Source organism: Lepidochelys kempii, chromosome 1 (assembly GCF_965140285.1).
Source record: "Lepidochelys kempii isolate rLepKem1 chromosome 1, rLepKem1.hap1, whole genome shotgun sequence".
NCBI lineage: Eukaryota > Metazoa > Chordata > Testudines > Cheloniidae > Lepidochelys > Lepidochelys kempii.
In genome coordinates, this window is record NC_136380.1 from 140,369,050 (window position 1) to 140,388,894 (window position 19,845).

General features: G+C 43.9%; 1 protein-coding gene across 4 annotated transcripts in view; it reads right to left on the reverse strand.

The window, feature by feature from the left end:
• The window catches only part of ADGRG2 (adhesion G protein-coupled receptor G2), a 107,959-nt gene that overhangs the window by 24,275 nt on the left and 63,839 nt on the right, over positions 1-19,845 (reverse strand). For all 4 annotated transcript variants that reach the window (XM_073356708.2, XM_073356699.2, XM_073356682.2 and 1 more), the window contains 11 exons: positions 19,446-19,516; positions 17,114-17,187; positions 15,662-15,701; positions 15,479-15,513; positions 13,425-13,522; positions 12,473-12,539; positions 11,478-11,995; positions 6,918-7,110; positions 6,418-6,574; positions 772-915; positions 385-507 (listed from right to left, as the gene is read on the reverse strand). In XM_073356708.2, coding sequence (XP_073212809.1) covers positions 385-507; positions 772-915; positions 6,418-6,574; positions 6,918-7,110; positions 11,478-11,995; positions 12,473-12,539; positions 13,425-13,522; positions 15,479-15,513; positions 15,662-15,701; positions 17,114-17,187; positions 19,446-19,516 — 1,520 coding nt within the window. The remainder of the gene's footprint in view (positions 1-384; positions 508-771; positions 916-6,417; positions 6,575-6,917; positions 7,111-11,477; positions 11,996-12,472; positions 12,540-13,424; positions 13,523-15,478; positions 15,514-15,661; positions 15,702-17,113; positions 17,188-19,445; positions 19,517-19,845) is intronic.

Sequence of the window (19,845 nt, forward strand, 5' to 3'; positions counted from 1 at the left end):
AATGGGTGTTACCATACACACTGTAACAACAGTGATCAGGTAAGGTGAGCTATTACCAGCAGGAGAGCTCACCTTACCTGATCACTGTTGTTACAGTGTATGGTAACACCCGTTGTTTCATGTTCTCTGTGTATATAAATCTCCCCACTGTATTTTCCACTGCATGCATCCGATGAAGTGAGCTGTAGCTCACAAAAGCTTATGCTCAGATAAATTTGTTAGTTTTTAAGGTGCCACAAGTACTCCTTTTCTTTTTTTGAACTTAGATGAGAAAACCACAAAAGAACCAGAGCAAATGAAGCAGCCTGCATATTCAGCCTAGCATAAGTTCTAAAACAATTCAGTAAAATGGCATTTTGTAAACTGCTAAAACCTAAGTCATACCTGAGTAGGCATGGTGTTCTTTAGAGTGACAGTAACATTTGCCTTCAAGTCGCTAAGTGTGAGGTTAGCTACACTTGATGATATGACATTGCTGATTAGAGAGAGATTCTCGAGTGAAGAATCCTGAAACAACAAAAAGGTAACTAAGAGTAGAAAAAAATTAAATACAATGGAGCACATGCGTGCACACACAATTTCAGTTATTACAGTGATTAGAGCTGGGCAAAAATGTTTGAAATGTTAAAATCTTCTGATGAGAAAAGGAATGATTTTTTGTGAAAATTTATGCTCATTTGCCCCTCTCACCCCCCATTTTTCGATCAGTTCTAACATGGAGTTAAAGAATATTGTGAAGGATCCCTCATGTACAGGGTCCCAAAAAGTTACCTGAAATGGAGTTGTCTTTTCGAAAAAGTTGAATATAATTCTAGAAGCCAGAGGCATATCTTCAGAAGACAAGTTTGTTAGCAATGAGGAAGGCAGTGCAATAGCTCCAACGCTATTTATAGGTGCTTGGGTGCCTAGAGCAATCTGAAAATTAAACATAAAAAGGAACAACAATTTTTGTTGCTAACAGAAGATTAGATTGTGCCTTAGGCTCAATCCTGAGTATAGGAACAGCCTATTATATAGCTGTGCCACCCCAGGAGCACCATTGGGAAGGAACCATGACTCAGAATCATACTATTTCCCCTCAGTGGCAGAGCTAGGTTTTGCCACTTGGAGGTGGGGGCTGATGGACCATTTGTCGTGGGCTGGAGAGCAAGCCTACCCATGCACCCCCAGCAGCGGCGGTTCCTGTCCCACCGGGCTTAGCTCAACTCCCCGTTCTGGATATAGAGCCTTAATGCATGGGGTTGCAGGGCCATTCAGATTTGGCCCAGCCACCCACCTATTGTGATGTAGGGATGGTCAAGCCAAATCAGAGTGAATGGCATTGTAACATGGTACGTGGGTCATGTTGCAATGCCCAGAGCAGGGAGCTGGGCCCAGCCTTGCAGCCCAGGAGCTGCTGCTGCCGGGTGCTTGTGGGACAGGCTCACTCTCCAGCCCAATGTGAAAATTCTTGTCACACACCTTACCTCCCTATTAGCTGCATCCCCTGCTCTTCTTTAGCTCCAGGGGAGAAATAATTTACCTCAGCTCTGTAAAGGGTATAGCATACTTCAGCTCTTGCACCCAGCTATGGCTCCATCCATTTGCTCATCAGGACAGAGCATCGGTAGTGCTTTGCAAAGGAGCCAGAGCCATAATCTGGGTAGCTGTAATGTAGGAACTGTGCAGGTGGTGGGCATTTTACAGCTGCATTGGGGCAAAATGCCAGCGTCCTGCTCAACCTTCTGCGGATTCTTGTTGCTAAGGCGCTGCGCTCCAGTTCGAGTGGTGACCGCTCCCCCCCAAAGAGGCTAAGGCGCATGCGTGTCTGAGAGTGGTGAGAGCGTGAAGCACATGGGACAGGTTTATGAAGAGAATGACTACAGGAAGGTTCAATTTATTGAACGACAGAACGAGGTGAATGAGACCTTTGCTATTGACTTAATAGCAGAGCAGCCTATGAATAAAGTTGAAAGCCGAGTGATATCATGTGATGGTGGTGGTGGAGCTCTGGGACATCCTAAAGTGTACATAAATTTCGACAAAGATACAAAAACTGGAACATGTGGTTACTGTGGACTTCAGTTTAAACAGAAACATCACCACTGAAAGATCATCCCTCCATGCCCTGCAGAATTCTGTCAGGATTTCAGTTAAATCCTAAAATATTAACAATAAATGAAATTTAACAAAACAAACAAACAAAAAAACAATCTAGCTCTTAAGGAGCCATTCCAGGGACTGAGAGAAGAGGAGAAAACAATGTATGCTTTTATAAGAAACACTGAGATGGTAAAGAGGAGGGAGTTGGGAAACAGACATATAGTTCTACATATATTTTAGCTTATCCAAAGTTGGTATTTTGTAGCACAGAAATTTACAGCAGTATTTAACTACTTAAATTCCAGACTTCGGGAAGAAGGTGGCAGTGATGACAATGTTATTAAAGGTTTACTGCAAAATTGATTTTTTTAAAAGAAATCCCCAACCCTTTTTGTATGAATCCAAAAGAGCTGTACATAGCCACTGTTTGTAACTGAAGTTTAATACTGCATCTTAAACAAAATTTGAGACAATTATCCCAACTTTATCATCATTTGCTGCCCGACATCTGACACCATAACTAGGAGATGAGATCAAGCCCTAAAGTTAAAGGTCTGCAGATCAGAATTTTGATTTGGCCTATTATAAAACTAAGGACATTTTGTAAAATTTAGGTTTAAATTTAGGATCATAATTTGAACACCTTCAAAATTTGGGTGTCTTCAGAGCTAGGTGTGGGCCCATCTTTAATTATGACTATACAAAGCAAAGGTCTGAAACAATTATTTATTTTTAAACTGCTTATTTTCATTCCCTTGTGTATAGTACTGGTGATGTCATTCATTCTAGCCGGTAAACCAAATAACCTGTTGTTCAGTTTCCTCAAGACCTTAAAGATGTAACGTCATACAAACATGATGGTAACTTTTAGCTAAACTTTTGGGGTACACCTTTAAGATTAAGTGTGTTTTAGCTTTCTGAGGTAACTAGTGTTGCTAAGATACTGTAGTTGTACAACTTAAATAGTTTAGAGCTCATGAAAGGTGTCAGAGACTCTCAGAACTCAAGACAGAAGTCATATGTATAATCCAAAGAACAGTCACAGCCGAGAAACAGCTGTGCAAGCTTCCCAGCAATGCCCTAACAATGTGCATCAATCCTGCCCATGAGGTCAGGAACGGGTCACTTCTAAGCATGCAAGAGTAATTCAAACTCCAGAACCCAGTGTCTGACCTCTCAGGCTGCTAGCACTGAGACCCCAATTAAGTTTACAAATGCATTTCCATCACTCTAATCCAGGCTAGATACAAATTTGTTGAAAAGCTCTGCATATCTCATTACCAGTCCCTAAACCTTCCAGTACATCATGAGATTTACTTAGCAAATTACTCCTGAGGGAATTCTGTGCCAAAAAATTAAGAATTCTTCAGACAATATTCTAAAATTCTTCATATTTTATTGTCAATAAATAGATATGGAGGCTCCAGCATGGCAGTGGGGAGCACAGGCCACTGGCTGTATGGAAGTGGGAAATCACCCTGCACTGCTTCCTCACCCTTCTGGACACGGACTGGGCAGTGAGGCTGCACCAGACCCTGACACAGTGCAAGGGACGGGCCTGGCCCAGAAACACCCTGTGGCCCTGCCCCTCCATGCCAGGCGCACCAAGATAGCAAGCGAGAAGGGCAAAGTCTCGCACAACCAACCTTGGCCCCCAATCCAGGTGTGGGGCAGGCAGGCTCAGCCTGGCAGAATCTAAGTGTGGAGGGGCTTAATGTGGGGTGAGAGGGTTCTATGTGGGGCAATCTGAGTGCAGATGGCTCGGTGGGCGGTCCGTGTGCGGGGTGGATCTGGATGCACAGGGGCTTATTAAGGGGTTCCAGATACAGGGGGAATGGGACTCTGCAGGGGGGGATCCAAGTGAAAGTTGTTGGGATTCAACAAGGAGTGGGGGAGTGGGGTTTGGTGGGGGAGTCGGGCTTGGTGGGGTGGGGGTCTGGGTGCAGCTGGTTGGGGCTCGGTGGATTGGGAATCTGGATATGGAGGGCTTGTCAGGGTGGTCTATGAGCAGGGGGATGGGTCCCATCAGGCTGGGAATTTGAGTACAGGGGACTCAGCTGGGGTGGTCTGAGTGCAGGGGCGGGAGTCCACAAGTGGGGTCTGGGTGCAGAGGGGCTCTGGATGCACAGGGGTTGGGCAGACGGGGGAGCAGCTCCCTGTACAGTGACCCCTCCCTCCGTGGCTGAGGAGCATTAGGCCAGGAAGCGGGAGGGGTACAGAGCTTCCTGCAGCTGAGGGTGGGTCTGACCCAGCCCTCGCTGCTCCTTGCAGGGGAAGAGGAAGTCCCGTCCTCCCCAACCCAGCGTGGACTAGCAGCTGAGCCAAGCGAAGGGTAGAAGCTACTGGCTGGGGCGTCCCAGTTCTGCCCCCCTTTGTGGTGATTTACCTCTCCATCAGCCGCTTCAGGCACCCAGAATGATGCACCTGCACTGCTGTGGAGGGGCTCATGACTGGTCATGCAGCTTTCCTTTGCTTCCCCATCATTTTTTGTGGGGAAGCAAAGAAATGTGGGGGGGGGGCAGGACTGGGTGGGACGACGACATGAATTCTGTGTGTCCACAGTGGCACAGAATTCTCCCAGGAGTAGCAAATGTCAAGCTTCCACTACTACCTCCTTCCTAGTCTCACCACATACTTATACTTTACACATTCTAAGGAAAACAAAGCAGAACTTAGATCTTGTGATTATTTTACATTATTTATAATATTCTAGAGGGATACAAGTACCACTTATTGTTCAAATCAGACTTGCCTGGGAAGACAAACAGTACTCTAATATTTGTTGAGAAATTTCCATCTCTCACAGACAAAGTCTTAAAGGTTTGTAGTGTGCCCTTTAGAATTATCCCAAAATCGGATGGTGGATAGGCTTTTAAGTGAGAAAGTGGTGTTAAACCTTTCCAAGCACTTTTCTCTTGGCAAGGCAAACTGGCAAATATATATGAAATTCATCAATTAAGCAACTTAATAGCTCTTTTCCAGGAAGCCAAAGTAATTCTAATACCACTTCTGACAGGTGAGGCCATCTGGCAAAACTCCTTGAAATTCTTCAGTGCTCTGGGGGTGGGTGATTAAACTATTCATGATTTTAGGCTGCAGGAGGAGGGGGATGTTTTGCCAAATCCTTCTGGTGTTTTGGCTGTTCCCTTACTAACAGCTTGTTAGTAAAATATTGTTAGCTTCTGCTAGGACAGTGGCTTCTTATCGATACAGAAATTTTCTCCTATAAGTCTTAGTGGAAGAAAATAGTTAATAAAGATCCCCTGATTACAGCAGACATGACTAACAAATATCATACGGCAGATCATAGAATCATAGAATATCAGGGTTGGAAGGGACCTCAGGAGGTCATCTAGTCCAACCCCCTGCTCAAAGCAGGACCAATCCCCAACTAAATCATCCCAGCCAGGGCTTTGTCAAGCCTGACCTTAAAAACTTCTAAGGAAGGAGATTCCGCCGCCTCCCTAGGTAACGCATTCCAGTGTTTCACCACCCTCCTAGTGAAAAAGTTTTTCCTAATATCCAACCTAAACCTCCCCCACTGCAACTTGAGACCATTACTCCTTGTTCTGTCATCAGCTACCACTGAGAACAGTCTAGATGGATCCTCTTTGGAACCCCCTTTCAGGTAGTTGAAAGCAGCTATCAAATCCCCACTCATTCTTCTCTTCTGCAGACTAAACAATCCCAGTTCCCTCAGCCTCTCCTCATAAAGTCATGTGTTCCAGTCCCCTAATCATTTTTTTTGCCCTCTGCTGGACTCTCTCCAATTTTTCCACATCCTCCTTGTAGTGTGGGCCCAAAACTGGACACAGTACTCCAGATGAGGCCTCACCAATGTCGAATAGAGGGGAACGATTATGTCCCTCCATCTGCTGGCAATGCCCCTACTTATACATCCCAAAATGCCATTGGCCTTCTTGGCAACAAGGGCACACTGTAGACTCATATCCAGCTTCTCATCCACTGTAACCCCTAGGTCCTTTTCTGCCAAACTGCTGCCGAGCCATTCGATCCCTAGTCTGTAGCGGTGCATGGGATTCTTCCGTCCTAAGTGCAGGACTCTTCACTTGTCCTTGTTGAGCCTCATCAGATTTCTTTTGGCCCAATCCTCTAATTTGTCTAGGGCCCTCTGTAACCTCTCCCTACCCTCCTGCGTATCTACCTCTCCTCCCAGTTTAGTGTTAGAGATCTGGATTTCAGATTCTCTTGATTAAATCTCTCTCTCTATTTTTTAATATAACAAATGCAAAACAAATTAAAGTTTTAATATAACTTTATCCACAAAGAGTTTGAATTTAAATTTTTAAGGATTAAAATCATAGGAGGCTTTACCTGAAGATCTGATGAATCTTGGACAGCGAATGACATTTTGCTGAAGTTGCTGCTGTTGACTTTGGTGACTGCTAGAGCCAAGGCCAGGGAAGTAAAATTAATGGATTCTGTTGAAAAGTTCAGTTTTAAGCCAATGGCATCCACTATTTTTATTATTCTGTTAAGACAAAATATGCTTAGTATTACAATGCACCTATCTCTTCATTTTCAAGCAGGTTGTGAAACAGCAAGCCAAGCATATTCTGAAAACAATCGGAGCTTTTCTCTGATCTCTTTTATGCCAGTGTAAATAAGAAGGAATTCCAGAGATGGCCATGGATTTATATCAGTGTAAAACCAGTGGAATCAGAATCATGCCTCTGATATCAAAGTTCAGTTTGGGGGAGGAAAAAAGGTGTAGGCTGATAGTTTGCCCATCATTTAAGGAGCTACCTATAATGTGTTACTTTACCAAGATGACAAACACAACATTCAGTTCATCTGTTTACAAAAATGCATACCTTTTAGACATTGGGGATAGTAATGAATATGGAGCATTTAGGAGACTGCTAATTGTGTTGATCATCTCTCTTGCAACTTTTGGCTCTATTTTCTGGGCTGACAGAGCGCTTTCCATGTGGGATATTATGCTCTCAACTTCAGAGGGATTAATCGTGGTATGTGTAATATTTGACAGATTATCCAAAATGTTTCCTATGACAGAAGAAAAATAGTGTACGTTAATTGAAAACCGTCAAAATATTGTGTATGCCAAAGGGAATAAACTGGAGGAGAAAAAATGAGCCATTATGTGATGGCTACCATCTAGGCCAGTGGTCACCAACCCGTTGATTGTGATCGACTGGTCAATCCTAGGAGACTCTCCCAGTCGATCGTGATCTCTGGCCACCGTGGCACAGTGGGGCTGCCTGCCGCTAAGTCAGGCTCCTTGCCTGCTGTGGCCCCACACCACTCCTGGAAGTGGCCAGCATGCTCCAGCAGCCCCGCAGGGTGGAGGGGCAGGGGTCTCTGCGCTCTGCTTCTGCCTGGAAACACCACCTCCGCAGCTCCCATTGGCCAGGAATGGGGAGCTGTGGCCAATGGGAGCTGCGGGGGCAAATCCTGCAGAGAGGGGCAGTGTGTGGAGTCACGTGCCCCCTCCAGGGGGTGCAGGGTCACATGGCCCCTACCGGGAGCGGCATGGCCATTTGGTGCACTACTGGCTTGGCGGGGGGGGAGGAGGTGCCGATGTGCCTGGGTGGGGTTGGGGCAGGCAGGGAGCCTGCCTTAGCCACGCTGCACCGCCAACCGGGAGCCACCCAAGGTAAGTGCTGCCTGGTGGGAGCCCGCGCCCCAACCCCCAGCCTTGAGCCCCCTCCCCGAGCCAGCACCTCATACCCCTTCCTGGACCCCGAACCTCCTCCTGCACCCCAAGCCCCTGCCCTAGCCCTGAGCCCCCTCCCAGAGCCAGCACCCCATAACCCCTCCTGCACCCCAACTCCCTGCCCCAGCCTGGAGCCCCCTCCTGCACCTAAAGTCCCTCCCAGAGCTTGCACTCCTCCTGAACCCCAAACCCCTGCCCCAGCCCAGTGAAAGTAAGTGAGGTTTGGGAGAGTGAGCAACAGAGAGAGGGAGGGATGGAGTGAGTGGGGTTTCAGGGAAGGGGCGGGGTAGATTCTGGGTTGCCCTTAAATTCAGAAAGTAATCTTTGGTGTAAAAAGGTTGGAGACGACTGATCTAGGCTGATATACCATGGATTGAACCCCTGGGCCTCCAGAATTAAAAGCATAAATTACTAAGGATTGAATTAAAGAGACTAGACTCCAGAGCTAAGGCTGTAACCGATTCCTATTCTCTGCAGACTGGCACAGAGGCAGACTTATAACACACACTTACTGGTGAGTTACTGTGAAGGGGTGGACTACGTCTGGAGGCCCCCTGCTGGAGACCGCGTAGCCCTGCCTCACCTAGCCCCAGAAAAGAGCAGAAGAGAAGTCCTCTAGACAGTGGCTGCAGGGGAAGCAGCCAATCAGAGGGGCTGCTGGTGTGGCCAGTCAGAGCCCTGGAGGGCCATATAAAAAGAAGCAGCAGAAACAGAGCAGTCAATTGCTGCCTGGAGTGGGAAGAGAGCTGACCATTTTCCTAGCTGGCTGAAAGAGCAGCAGGACCATGGACAGCTCAGTGTGGCAGGGAATGGGGGAGATAGAAAGAAGCTCCTGGTTGGCTGTGGGGACCAAGGCCTGGTCTACACTGGGGGTAGGGAGTAATCAATCTAAGTTACGCAACTTCAGCTATGTGAATAACATAGCTGAAGTTGACGTACTTAGATCTACTCATTGCGGTGTCTTCACTGCGGTGAGTTGACTGCTGCCGCTCTGCTGTCAACTCTGCCTGCGCCTCTCGCGGTACTGGAGTACAGGAGTCGACGGGAGAGTGCTCGGGGGTCAATTTATCGCATCTAAAAGTAGACACAATAAATCAACCCCACTGGATCGATTGCTGCCTGCCGATGCGGCGGGTAGTACAGACATACCCTAAGCAAGAACTGAGACCAGGGAGGGCTCCAGAAAGACAACGTCTCTGGGGAGGAAGCCCCAGGCATATGCCCTATACCAGGGCCGGGACAATTTAAAGACTGTATATCCTGAAAGGGGTTTGTTCTATTCCACCTACAGATAGCGTGTGTGACTCAGCCAGAGGGCTGAGTCACTGAAGACCTGTCGAAGATACTAGAGAGATGAGGTGGATGAAGTAATATTGTTTACTGGATAACTTCTCTTGGACAAAGAGACAAGCTTCCAAGCTTACATAGAGCTCTTCTTCAGATCAGAAGGGCAGTTCAGTGTAAGATCAAAAGCTTGTATCTTTCTCCAACAGAAGTTGGTCCAATTAAAGATATTGCCTCACCCAGCTTGTTATCACACAGCAAGCCTAGCCCAGAAGGTGGACATTCATCACTAATTAAATCACTGTGGAATTATAATATTCACATATATAAAGAAGATGAAAATTCAGCACCGGTGTAAATAGACCCAGTTTTGTTTAAACTAGTCTCTAATTTTCAGCCTGCTAATTCTAATTTTATATCCTTAAATTGAGAGCTATTGTTAGAAAATATACATTACTGGTAAAATATTTACAGTTATGGTATAATCTTGGCTGCCCTACACATAAGGAGGACTGGCTGGAGAGAAGGAAGGCAGGAAGCACTCTGCCTAGTCTGAAGGGCTGACAAACCTCAGAGTCATGGGAGCAGTGAGACTAGTCAAGGGGAGGATGCATCTCAGAACTTGCTATTTTGAAAAGATCTGTAACTCTCTTGTGCTTGTTAAGAGTAAAGTGACAGCTGTGCAGCAGAGATGTGTTCTCACCCTTGCAGCCTTCTTCTGAGCTATTGACTGAATACTAGGATTTCCCACTCCAAACATCAGAATCAAGGTTGGTCAAGCCACATTCATTGACCAAGAGTATACCTATGATGCTGCCCTATTTGTGGGGAAGCCAGAGAATTTCCACCCTGCTCTTCAAAGTTTCTGAGATGCTTCCCACACCATGGAGTTGAATGTCTCATGGCAGAAGACCAATGTCCAGAACCTTGGAGCTGGACCACCAGAATCCTCAATAAAGGTGGGGTCAAGCACCATGGACAGCGCCTATAAGTTCATCTACCTAGGCCACGGCAGAGTTCAAACCATCAGAGCAAACCAGATGTCCTCTGACAAATAGGACTCATCATCTCCTACATGAAGTCCGTGCCTTGCCTATAGATGCAAAAACATCTCTGTGCTGAGACAAAGTTCAGGATCTATCAAACTTGTGTACTGCCATACTGCTATATTGATCAGAAACTTGGACTCTCTTACAGACAGAGTTGGAGCAGCTTGAGGCATTCCATATGCACTGTCATCACCAAATCCTGAGCATAAAGTGATTTGACTTGTGCAAAATGCCATAATCTTGCAGAGATCTGCCCTTCCACCAGTCACTCACTGCATTCAAAATCACCATTGCATGCTCCTCTGCCATCTCGCCGGGATGGACAAAAATATCCCAGCACACCGTGCTCTCAAACTCTCCATCGACACGCAAAGGGGTGTATGCCTGGACCCCACCTGATGTTGCCTGAGGGGCCACCCCAGAGATTCATGGATTCACAGGACTGAGTCAGATCTGGGAACTTCTCGCTACAATATCTGGTATGATACCATCAGCCATGGTCACTCTGGCTGGCACAGTGGTCCTCAGTAGACCAGGCACATTTGATGATGATATATCTGGCCTTTAATGACATTCTAATTAACTATTTTCTGGAAGTTTTATCTTTGACTTCAGTGGGAGTAGGATAAGATCTAGAGTAGGGATTTCAGAGACAACATACACAAATGTAAATATCTAAAATCTCAGAGGATATTCCCACCCAGTTACAACTTTTTAAGGAGGATCTAGTATTGATGGATAATTCTGCTTTGTTTCCACAAAGCTCTTTTTTATGACAGCAACTGCAAATTCTTTGCCATGAATCCGAATCTCTTTCTTTTAAAGGAAAGAAAGAAATATATGAAAGCACTTGGTAATTTATCTGAAGAATACATTTATTTTCAATCCTGCGACTATATTCTTTTTCCCCCTCCCATCCGTCTTCTCTTTTTTTGCTATGTTTTTTTCACTGAAGCATAAAAGCCTCTAAAATCATGAAGACTTATTTTAAATTCAAACTTATTTCAAGACTTTTCTGACCAGTTCTGTCACTCTCTTATTTGTTTATTGCATTTTGCCTATCCAGTGTGTGGTGCTAGAAACAAGTCACATAGAGCCTTAACTCCTATTGTTATCAGTGAGTCTACTCATTGATAACAATAGAGTAAGGCACTAGGCAACATGAGTAAGGGTGGTAGAACCTGTCCCAAAGAGAGTACTGTACTCTATTAGGTTTGCTTAAGACTCTTAACAGCACAAGGCTCTTTCAGAACTATGTTACTTAAATCAGTTTTGAAACTTTATTAAACAGGTAAGATCTTAGTTCTGTGAGGGGAAAAACTCCCTCAGACAAAAGATGCAATCTATCAGCTTGTCATATTTACCTGTTGTACCGTTGGCCCCGGTAGCTTGGCTATCAGTGGTCGAATGAATACCAGGAGGAGACAGGACAGTAGGTTCAGTGGAAGGAGTAGGAGCCACATTTATAGGTTTGGTTGAAGAAATGGCAGAAGGAACTACAGTAGCAGGTTTGGTTGGAGACGTAGGAAGAGAAATTGTGGTAGATTTGGTGAGAGATGTGGTGAAATGCATAGTAGGGGGAATTGTAATGGTACTTGTAGGAGAAGATGTAGCAGGAGGAATTGTAGTGGTGTGTGCAGGAGAAGGAGTAGCAGGGGGAATTGCGGTAGGTGTGGTGGAATGCGTAGCAATAAGTTTGGTCAAAAGGTGATTTGTAGTACTAGGTTTGGTTGAAAGATGAGGAGAAAAAACAGTGGTATGTTTGGGGGGATGAATATTATGACGATGAATGTCAATAGAAATTTTACTGGAAGCAGCAGCAGGAGAACCTGGAGGGCCAAGTTTGCTAGGGGCAGCACATACAACTCTGTCTTGTCCATCACTATAGAAAAATAAAAGAATGGTATGAAAGTTGTGGCAATCTTAGCATTGTTTATATATTAAAGAACACAATTTAATAAGGCTTCAGTAAAGGAAACTTTTAAATGACATCATTACAATAGTGCATCAGATCAGATGTGTGTGGTACTCTGGCAACAAATATTGTTAATTTGTCACACTTTGAGGATACAAATTCTGAATTCTATTTTGTTAAATGCTCACCAGTAATGTAGGTATTGTAATAGCAATACTACACCGGGTGCCTACTTTGTGGATGATATCTGGACTTTGGACCTTATAGCATGTGGGAAAACCCACATGAGAGAGCTAAAAGGAGAGGAAAATTTCAATGGGTTTTACTTATGGAGATTCCCTTCCCAATTGTTATGTTGTGGCTGGGATATTTGCTAATGCATCCCAGACTAAAAATCAGAATATTCCTTAAATAGGAAAACAAGCCTTTGCTATTTATACTTACCATTGCAATATTTGTAACTCTTCAGCAGCTGATGGCCAAGATTGCAGAGCTGAACAGAAGCACTGTTCTATGGTGACAAAGACACAAAAAAGCATTATCCTGATTTGTCCAGTAGCACTCATAACCATTATATACAATAGGTGAAAATCATAATTTTGACCGTTTAAATTCCATAAAACATTTTGAGATAGTCTGTGTCAAGCTTTTTTTCACATTCATAATCATGTAATAAATCAATATAAATATTAGTACACCATCATAGAATCATAGAATATCAGGGTTGGAAGGGACCTCAGGAGGTCATCTAGTCCAAACCCCTGCTCAAAGCAGGACCAATCCCCAACTAAATCATCCCAGCCAGGGCTTTGTCAAGCCTGACCTTAAAACTTCTAAGGAAGGAGATTCCACCACCTCCCTAGGTAACGCATTCTAGTGTTTCACCACCCTCCTAGTGAAAAAGTTTTTCCTAATATCCAACCTAAACCTCCCCCACTGCAACTTGACACATCTTTGCGGAGTGGCACAAGCTGTTACAGACAGTGGAGATGGCTCTTTTGGCATGTGCAAACAAATGGAGTGTAGAATGAACAACTTCATGACTTGTGATTTTAAAAAAAGATAGAATGACCCACTACCATAAAAATACCTGTACCTTATCAAGTAGTGTGGCAACCTGTCGCTCATTAATTTGTTGTATAAACTTAATCAGCAGTTTTTCTAACAGAAAATCTCCCCAATAAATACAAACACTAAATACATTTCCATATCTAAATATCCAAAATATGAAACATGGCAGAGAGATACTTCACATATACTGTACCTGCAACTAACTGTAATAAACTCTTATTTTATTTTTAAAATATATTTTCTGTTAAAACATTTACATGGCCATCTTTAAAATTATTATCCTTACACTGTAATAAAAATAAATTAAATATTAAATACAACTTACCAATTTGGTGTATTTCTGCTCTGTCTTTTAAATGTGCTATTAAACTACTTATATTAACAGTCTTGGCCAGCTTTATTATAAACTTGCAGACTGATACACTGCAATGAGAAGAAAATGAATTGTAAACAAGAAACAGATTTAACTTTGGATGCTGTATACAAAAATACTGCCAATATCTGAATTCAAGTACCATTTTCCCAACCTATTTTCAAATCTGAGGAATATTATTATGCTAACAACCTACCCTTTTCAATTTAAAAATAGAGAGACAGAAAGTATCACTTTGTACTGGTTTACTCTCTCCTTGTTCCACAGATGCCAACTAAGTCTTAAGGCCAGATTCTCCATGGCACTCAGTTAAGACAGACAAGTAGATGAATGAAGACACAACATAGTGACTGAGTTTAAGTGACAAGATGAAACTTCTGTTTAGCGAAAGGAATACTGATCAGATCAGTACCCCCAAATCTTACCACTCAAAATGAGGGGCCAGTGTAAGAGGTTGTGGCTTTACATCATAACCCCAAACAAGAAATCAGTCAGCCTCTGCCTGACCTCTATGTCATTTGTGGGACCCAACCAGTTGCCCCCCTCATACAATTGAAGGTAGAGACTAGAAATTCTTTGGTCTGCACTAGATTTAAGAGACTTCCCTTCCAAAATCAGATATCCCCCAGGAGCATGCCAGTCAGCAACTACCCTACCTCACACTGAGCAACATTGGAAACAATTCAAATGTCCTTCCTACCAATCCACGCCTCCCAGGAGATATGAAAAAGTCAAAATATTCTTAGGACATCAACCCGTTCTGCCTGGAGGGAAAACTCCTTCCAGATCCCACAGAGAAGCATTCTGGCTAGGCCCACAGTACAGTGTTTCCCAAACTTGGAACACCGCTTGTTTAGGGAAAGCCCCTGGCGGGCCGGGCTGGTTTGTTTACCTGCCGCATCCGCAGGTTCAGCTGATCACGGCTCCCACTGGCTGCAGTTCACCGTGGCAGGCCAATGGGGGCTGCTCGAAACGGTGGCCAGTACGTCCCTCAGCCCGCACCGTTTCCTGCAGCCCCCATTAGCCTGCAGTGGCGAACTGCAGCCAGTGGGAGCCGCGATCAGCCGAACCTGCGGACGCGGCAGGTAAACAAACCACCTGACCCACCAGGGGCTTTCCCTGAACAAGCGGCATCCCAAGTTTGGGAAATACTGCCACAGTACATAAGACAAAATTATGCCACCTTCAAGATATGGTTGCCAACCCTCCAGGATTGTTCTGGAGTCTCCAGAAATTAAAGATTAATCTTTAATTAAAGATTGTCATCTGATGAAACCTCCAGGTATACATCCAACCAAAGTTGGCAACCCTACTTCAAAACCAATAACTCACAGAGAGGGAGATTGGAAAGTCATTAATTGCCAGCAAATATGGTGCCCATGCCCTGGGAAAAAGGATTATAACCCAGGGCTGGGGATATGTGTGGGTGACCAAAAACGATCAGCTATCCCCCTACAAACTGGCAAATTGGGCATCAGGGGGGTGGGACAAATGTCCTGTTCTATCCTGAGTGCCACCCCTTTGGTCTTCCTCCCTGCTAGTCTGGGCATTTTATGTTGCATGAGCAAAGCTGCGGCAGGAGTGGGGCGGGAGTGGGGGAGGAAGCTGTCAAGGAGCTAGTTACAGTTCCTTGATCCTCTGCCCTGTTACACACCATGTTGAAAATTAGCCTATCCTGGCAGCTATCCTAACTTGCACTAACTGGTAATGGTCCCTAAAGATGTACTCTGGCCAATCTTCCTCCCTTCTCTGACACTTTGGGACAAATCCACGGTGAGTTCAATGGGACTAGGATTTGATCCAGGGTCTCTCTGTCTGTCCCCGAGTCTGTATACGTGGGGCCTCAATCCTGTTTCCATTTACTTCAATTGAGGCAGGATCAGCCCCACACCTGAGCCAAACTAACTAGGAAGTCAGTTCTACTACATATCCATTTTTTGTACACAATACAGTGCAGGATCTTAGGGGGTAAAATTATTATTATTTAAAATTTTAACATGGCAGACCTTTGGTTTTCTGCAGCACACTCCATAACAGAAGACTGGAAGGAAAAATAAAATAAAACTTAATTATTCTTTCAGTAGAAAACATGTTTGATCATCAGATACTGAGAATATCAGAAATAAATAGGAAGTTCACTTTTCCAAATGGCTATAATAACAAATAGGCACACAAATAAAAGTGCTTACCTCACTTTGTTCTTGCAATGTTTTGTTGAATTCTGAAATTCTTTAAAAGCAAAGGTTAACTATAAATGGTGGATTCTACTTATGTTTATAAAGAAGATATTAACAGAAGTTAAAATGGTAGGAACTAAAAGAATTTTAGTTCTTGAAATGTTCTTTGAAATTTACTTGGCAATGATTTCCTAACATGCTAACTCAAAATCATATTTTAAAATTGTATAATTACTTTAATGGTGCAAATTTCTAATATTGTAGTAAACAGTATTTGTAAACAAAAGAATTGATTGGCATTTTGGATGAAGCCCTATAATTCCTGTTTGCTACTTGACAATGTCAGAGGAATTTAAGTTTAATCCTCTGTCATCACACCCACATAAACTTATTTTATTATCGTCAATTCACTTATTTTAAAGTAATTTAATATTGAGCAATAGACAATTTCTGACTCATGTTCCGCTAATGAGCAAGTATGTGGAACACAGTCAGAACTTGTAATTGAAGCAGGGCATGGGAACAGAAGAGTCCTGTAGGCTCCTTCTGTAAACAAGATCTGTCCTTCAACTATAGAATAAGCACCAACTTGCAAGGGAATTTTTCTGAATTCCAATCTCTAGCTTACCACTTCAACCTTGCTCAAACCCATGCTATTCCAACTTTGAATTTGATGCAGTGAAACAGGAAGAGCCAGCAGAGAGAGTCAAAGAGGGGGGAATTTGAGTAGAGTAATGGCCAGGAAAATGATCTTATCAGCTTTGTTTTGCCCAACCAAGGTTTTGGATGTTTGCAAAGAAAGCAAAGTACATATCTTCGGAATATTATGAAAGAAGAAGTGGCACCAGAGTCCAAAACAGAACAAGGTGAATGTGACAAATTCATGTAGGCAATCATAAGCACAATAATATTTCATTTTCTAGGCAGAATGAGACCAAAACTGGGTTTTCCTGATGAACACCCACATTTGAATTCACAGCTGATAACATACAAGTGATCAGATTTTTTCCCTTTAATCAGCCTGTCAGTACACATGGTGAATTTTATACAGCTTCAACACACTTTGTTATTTTCTTACTAAGGCCCTGATCCTGCAAAGGACTCCATGAAGATAGACCCCTGCATTTGCAGGACAAGAGTCTAAATAAGGAGCACCACTGAAGTTGCAGGATAAGAGTCTAAATAAGGATAGCAAATAATACTATTTGTAAAATATCAAAACACCAATACATAAAACTAAAACTAAGAATAGTCTAAGCAATGTAAATTTTACTCATGCTGTGAGAAAATACTGAAATTCCGTATACATTCCTTAAACTATTATTCATTCTAGAATAAATACAGGAATAATGAGAAGTGAAAAACCTACTGATGACACAAACAGTTCTCGCTTAATCTTAAATACAACCACTATTCAGCAGAATTTGAAGAATCAACTTATGATGATAATTATAAGTCACTTACTTTGATTCTTGTAGATTAGGTGTGGTAAATGGAATTAATTTTGTAACTTTATGGCTGCTGGTTACATCATCAATCTGTTAGAAACACAGATTCAAATAATAATTAAAAATACAATTCTTATAGAATTTTTTTAAAATGTACATCTTACTCAACCCAACAGTCTGAAATTGCAAAGGTTAAAAGCACTCATCATGAGCATACTGTAAAACATGATTTAACAGACATCTTAAGAGCTGTGACCCAGGAACCACTGGATGCCAGTTGGCAGAGAGCACAGGGGGTATATAGGGTTTTTGAGGGATCCCCTGGGCCAGATATATGCAGGATAGTTCACCGAAGGGTGGCAGGTGAGGTGTCTACCGAAAACCAGTAACCCACGGGTATTCATAATCATTGTATCACAAGGGTAGCCATGTTAGTCTGTATCCACAAAAAACAACAAGGAGTCTGGTGGCACCTTAAAGACTAACAGATTTATTTGGGCATAAGCTTTTGTGGGTAAAAAACCCACTTCTTCAGATGCATGGAGTGAAAATATTTAAGGAATATTTAAGAATATTTAAGGAATTATATAACTATATGGAAAACAATGTTCTTAAGGTCTTGGAGTTAAGAGAGGTCACCAGGTATGAGCAGCGGGTGAACCCGCCCTTTGGGGAGGCTAGCCCGCTGGCCCCATCCCTTCCACCCGAGGCCCCCTTTCCCCCCACCGAGTCCCTACTCTCCCCACAGCTGGAGTCCCAAGCATCCCACAGCCCAATCTGTGCTAACTGGCACACTCCAGCTGCTCCGGCCTCCCAGCTGGCCCAACCCCTGCCAGCAGGCCCGAGACCTGAGCTACCCCAGGCCACCCTGGCTGGCCCAACCCCCATTGGCCGTCCCAGGCCACACTGGCGGGCCTGACTCCTGGACTGCCCAAGCCACCCCGGGCAGCCTGACCCTGGCCAGCCTGATCCAACCCCTGGGCCAGCCCAAGCCATGCCAGCTATGCCAGCCCGAGCTGCCCCAGCTGGCCCGACCCCCACCTGTGGGTCTGACCCCTGAGCTGCCTCAGACCAAGGCGGTTGGCGTAACCACCACCGGCGTCTCTGATACCTGAGCTGCCCAGGGCCAACTTGGCTGGTCCAACCCCTGCTGGCTGCCCTGGGCCACAATAGTGGGCCCAACACCCGCCAACTGGCCTGAGCTGCCCCTGGCTGCCCTAGCCACTGGCTGAGCCTGAGCTCCAGGCCACGGCTGGAGCTGAGCCTCCACTGGCTTCACGGGGGAGCATGGGCAGGGCCACAGCCTGGACCCACTGTGGATACCCACTGCCCCTCTCACCAGGAGGTGATATATCCCAGAAACTCTCTTTTCAGGCGGGAGGTAACAGACACCTATCGCTCTGTCTGGCCATTTTTCTGTTGCACACCTCCCAGTGTAGGTCTGTTTGCATACTGAGCCACAGGCAAAAGACAAGATTGTGAAATCTACAAGAGAGGAAATCTACAGGAATAAATAAACAACAGGGGGTCCTATTTATGAATAAAGATGAATGACAGCACTGGTATATCTCAAAAAAACACACTGAGTCCTTCACTGAGAAGGAAAGCTGACAGCATGCTTGTTTCGTGTAAGGAGGGTCATCCAAGCCTGGCTCTAAACCACTGAAGGACTTTGGGTGATCAATACATGGTTAGTCTAGAATGTGGGTTACTTTATTTTATATGTAAATATTTGTTTCCAACACTTCTACTTGCTATTACTTGAATCACTATGCTTTGTTAAATAAACTTATACTTGATTTCACTACAAACTTATCTTAATGCTCTGTACTAAGTTTAGTGGTGATCTGAGGTGGAACTGGTAAGCTGGGGTGTACTGTTTCTTTGAAAGCAGTGGACTGAGGCTGGATACTTCAGGGAGACACTCAGGGCTGAGGTGTAACATTTGCTAACCTGTAAATTAACAGCTGGGTCTGTGAAGCCTCATGGGGAGCACTTGTGCTGCCCATGGTCAGTGGAGAAAGGGAGCTGATACACAACAGGCACAGACAAGACTTCCTTATGCTAAAGGCAGGTCATAGCAAGGTGCACCACAGCCCTGGGTACCTCTGGGAAGCATCACATCAACAACTAATATTTCTAGGTTTACTGCACATAGCGGACATTTTTCTGAAAGGGACATCGGGCATCTATTACATAGATATGGTACCAAACGAACCATTAGAGATTGTGAAGCAAATTGTGATACAAGAGTTAACAATTTACAAAACATTTTAAAAATCATATTAGGATAAGATTAATTTAAATGGATAGACTGGAGAATGGATAAAAAAATTCTTAGGACTTACTATTTCAACACTTACAGAAGTGTTATTGCTTTTTTCACTGTACTGAAATTTTACAGAGCCCATGTAGAAAACTAAATACAAAAAGACAAACAAAGTTAATAATAATGTTCATGGTTAACTGCTTGATTTAGAACCATTTTGAGAACTATACATTTCACTTGTTTTGTATTATGTGAGAAGATAAATAAGAGGATTGAATCTACCTTCTCTGTACCATTCATTATTCTGTATTCTTTTGCCATGCTTATTCATTTCCTACCTAAACTAAATATTCCCAATATCTTTAGTTTCTCTTGGTCTCTAATATTTTTTGCTGCCCATCTCTGAACTCCATTTCTCCTGTATCATTTTCAAGATAGAAAAACTAGACTGCACACACAGTGACCCAGACCTTGAGCTG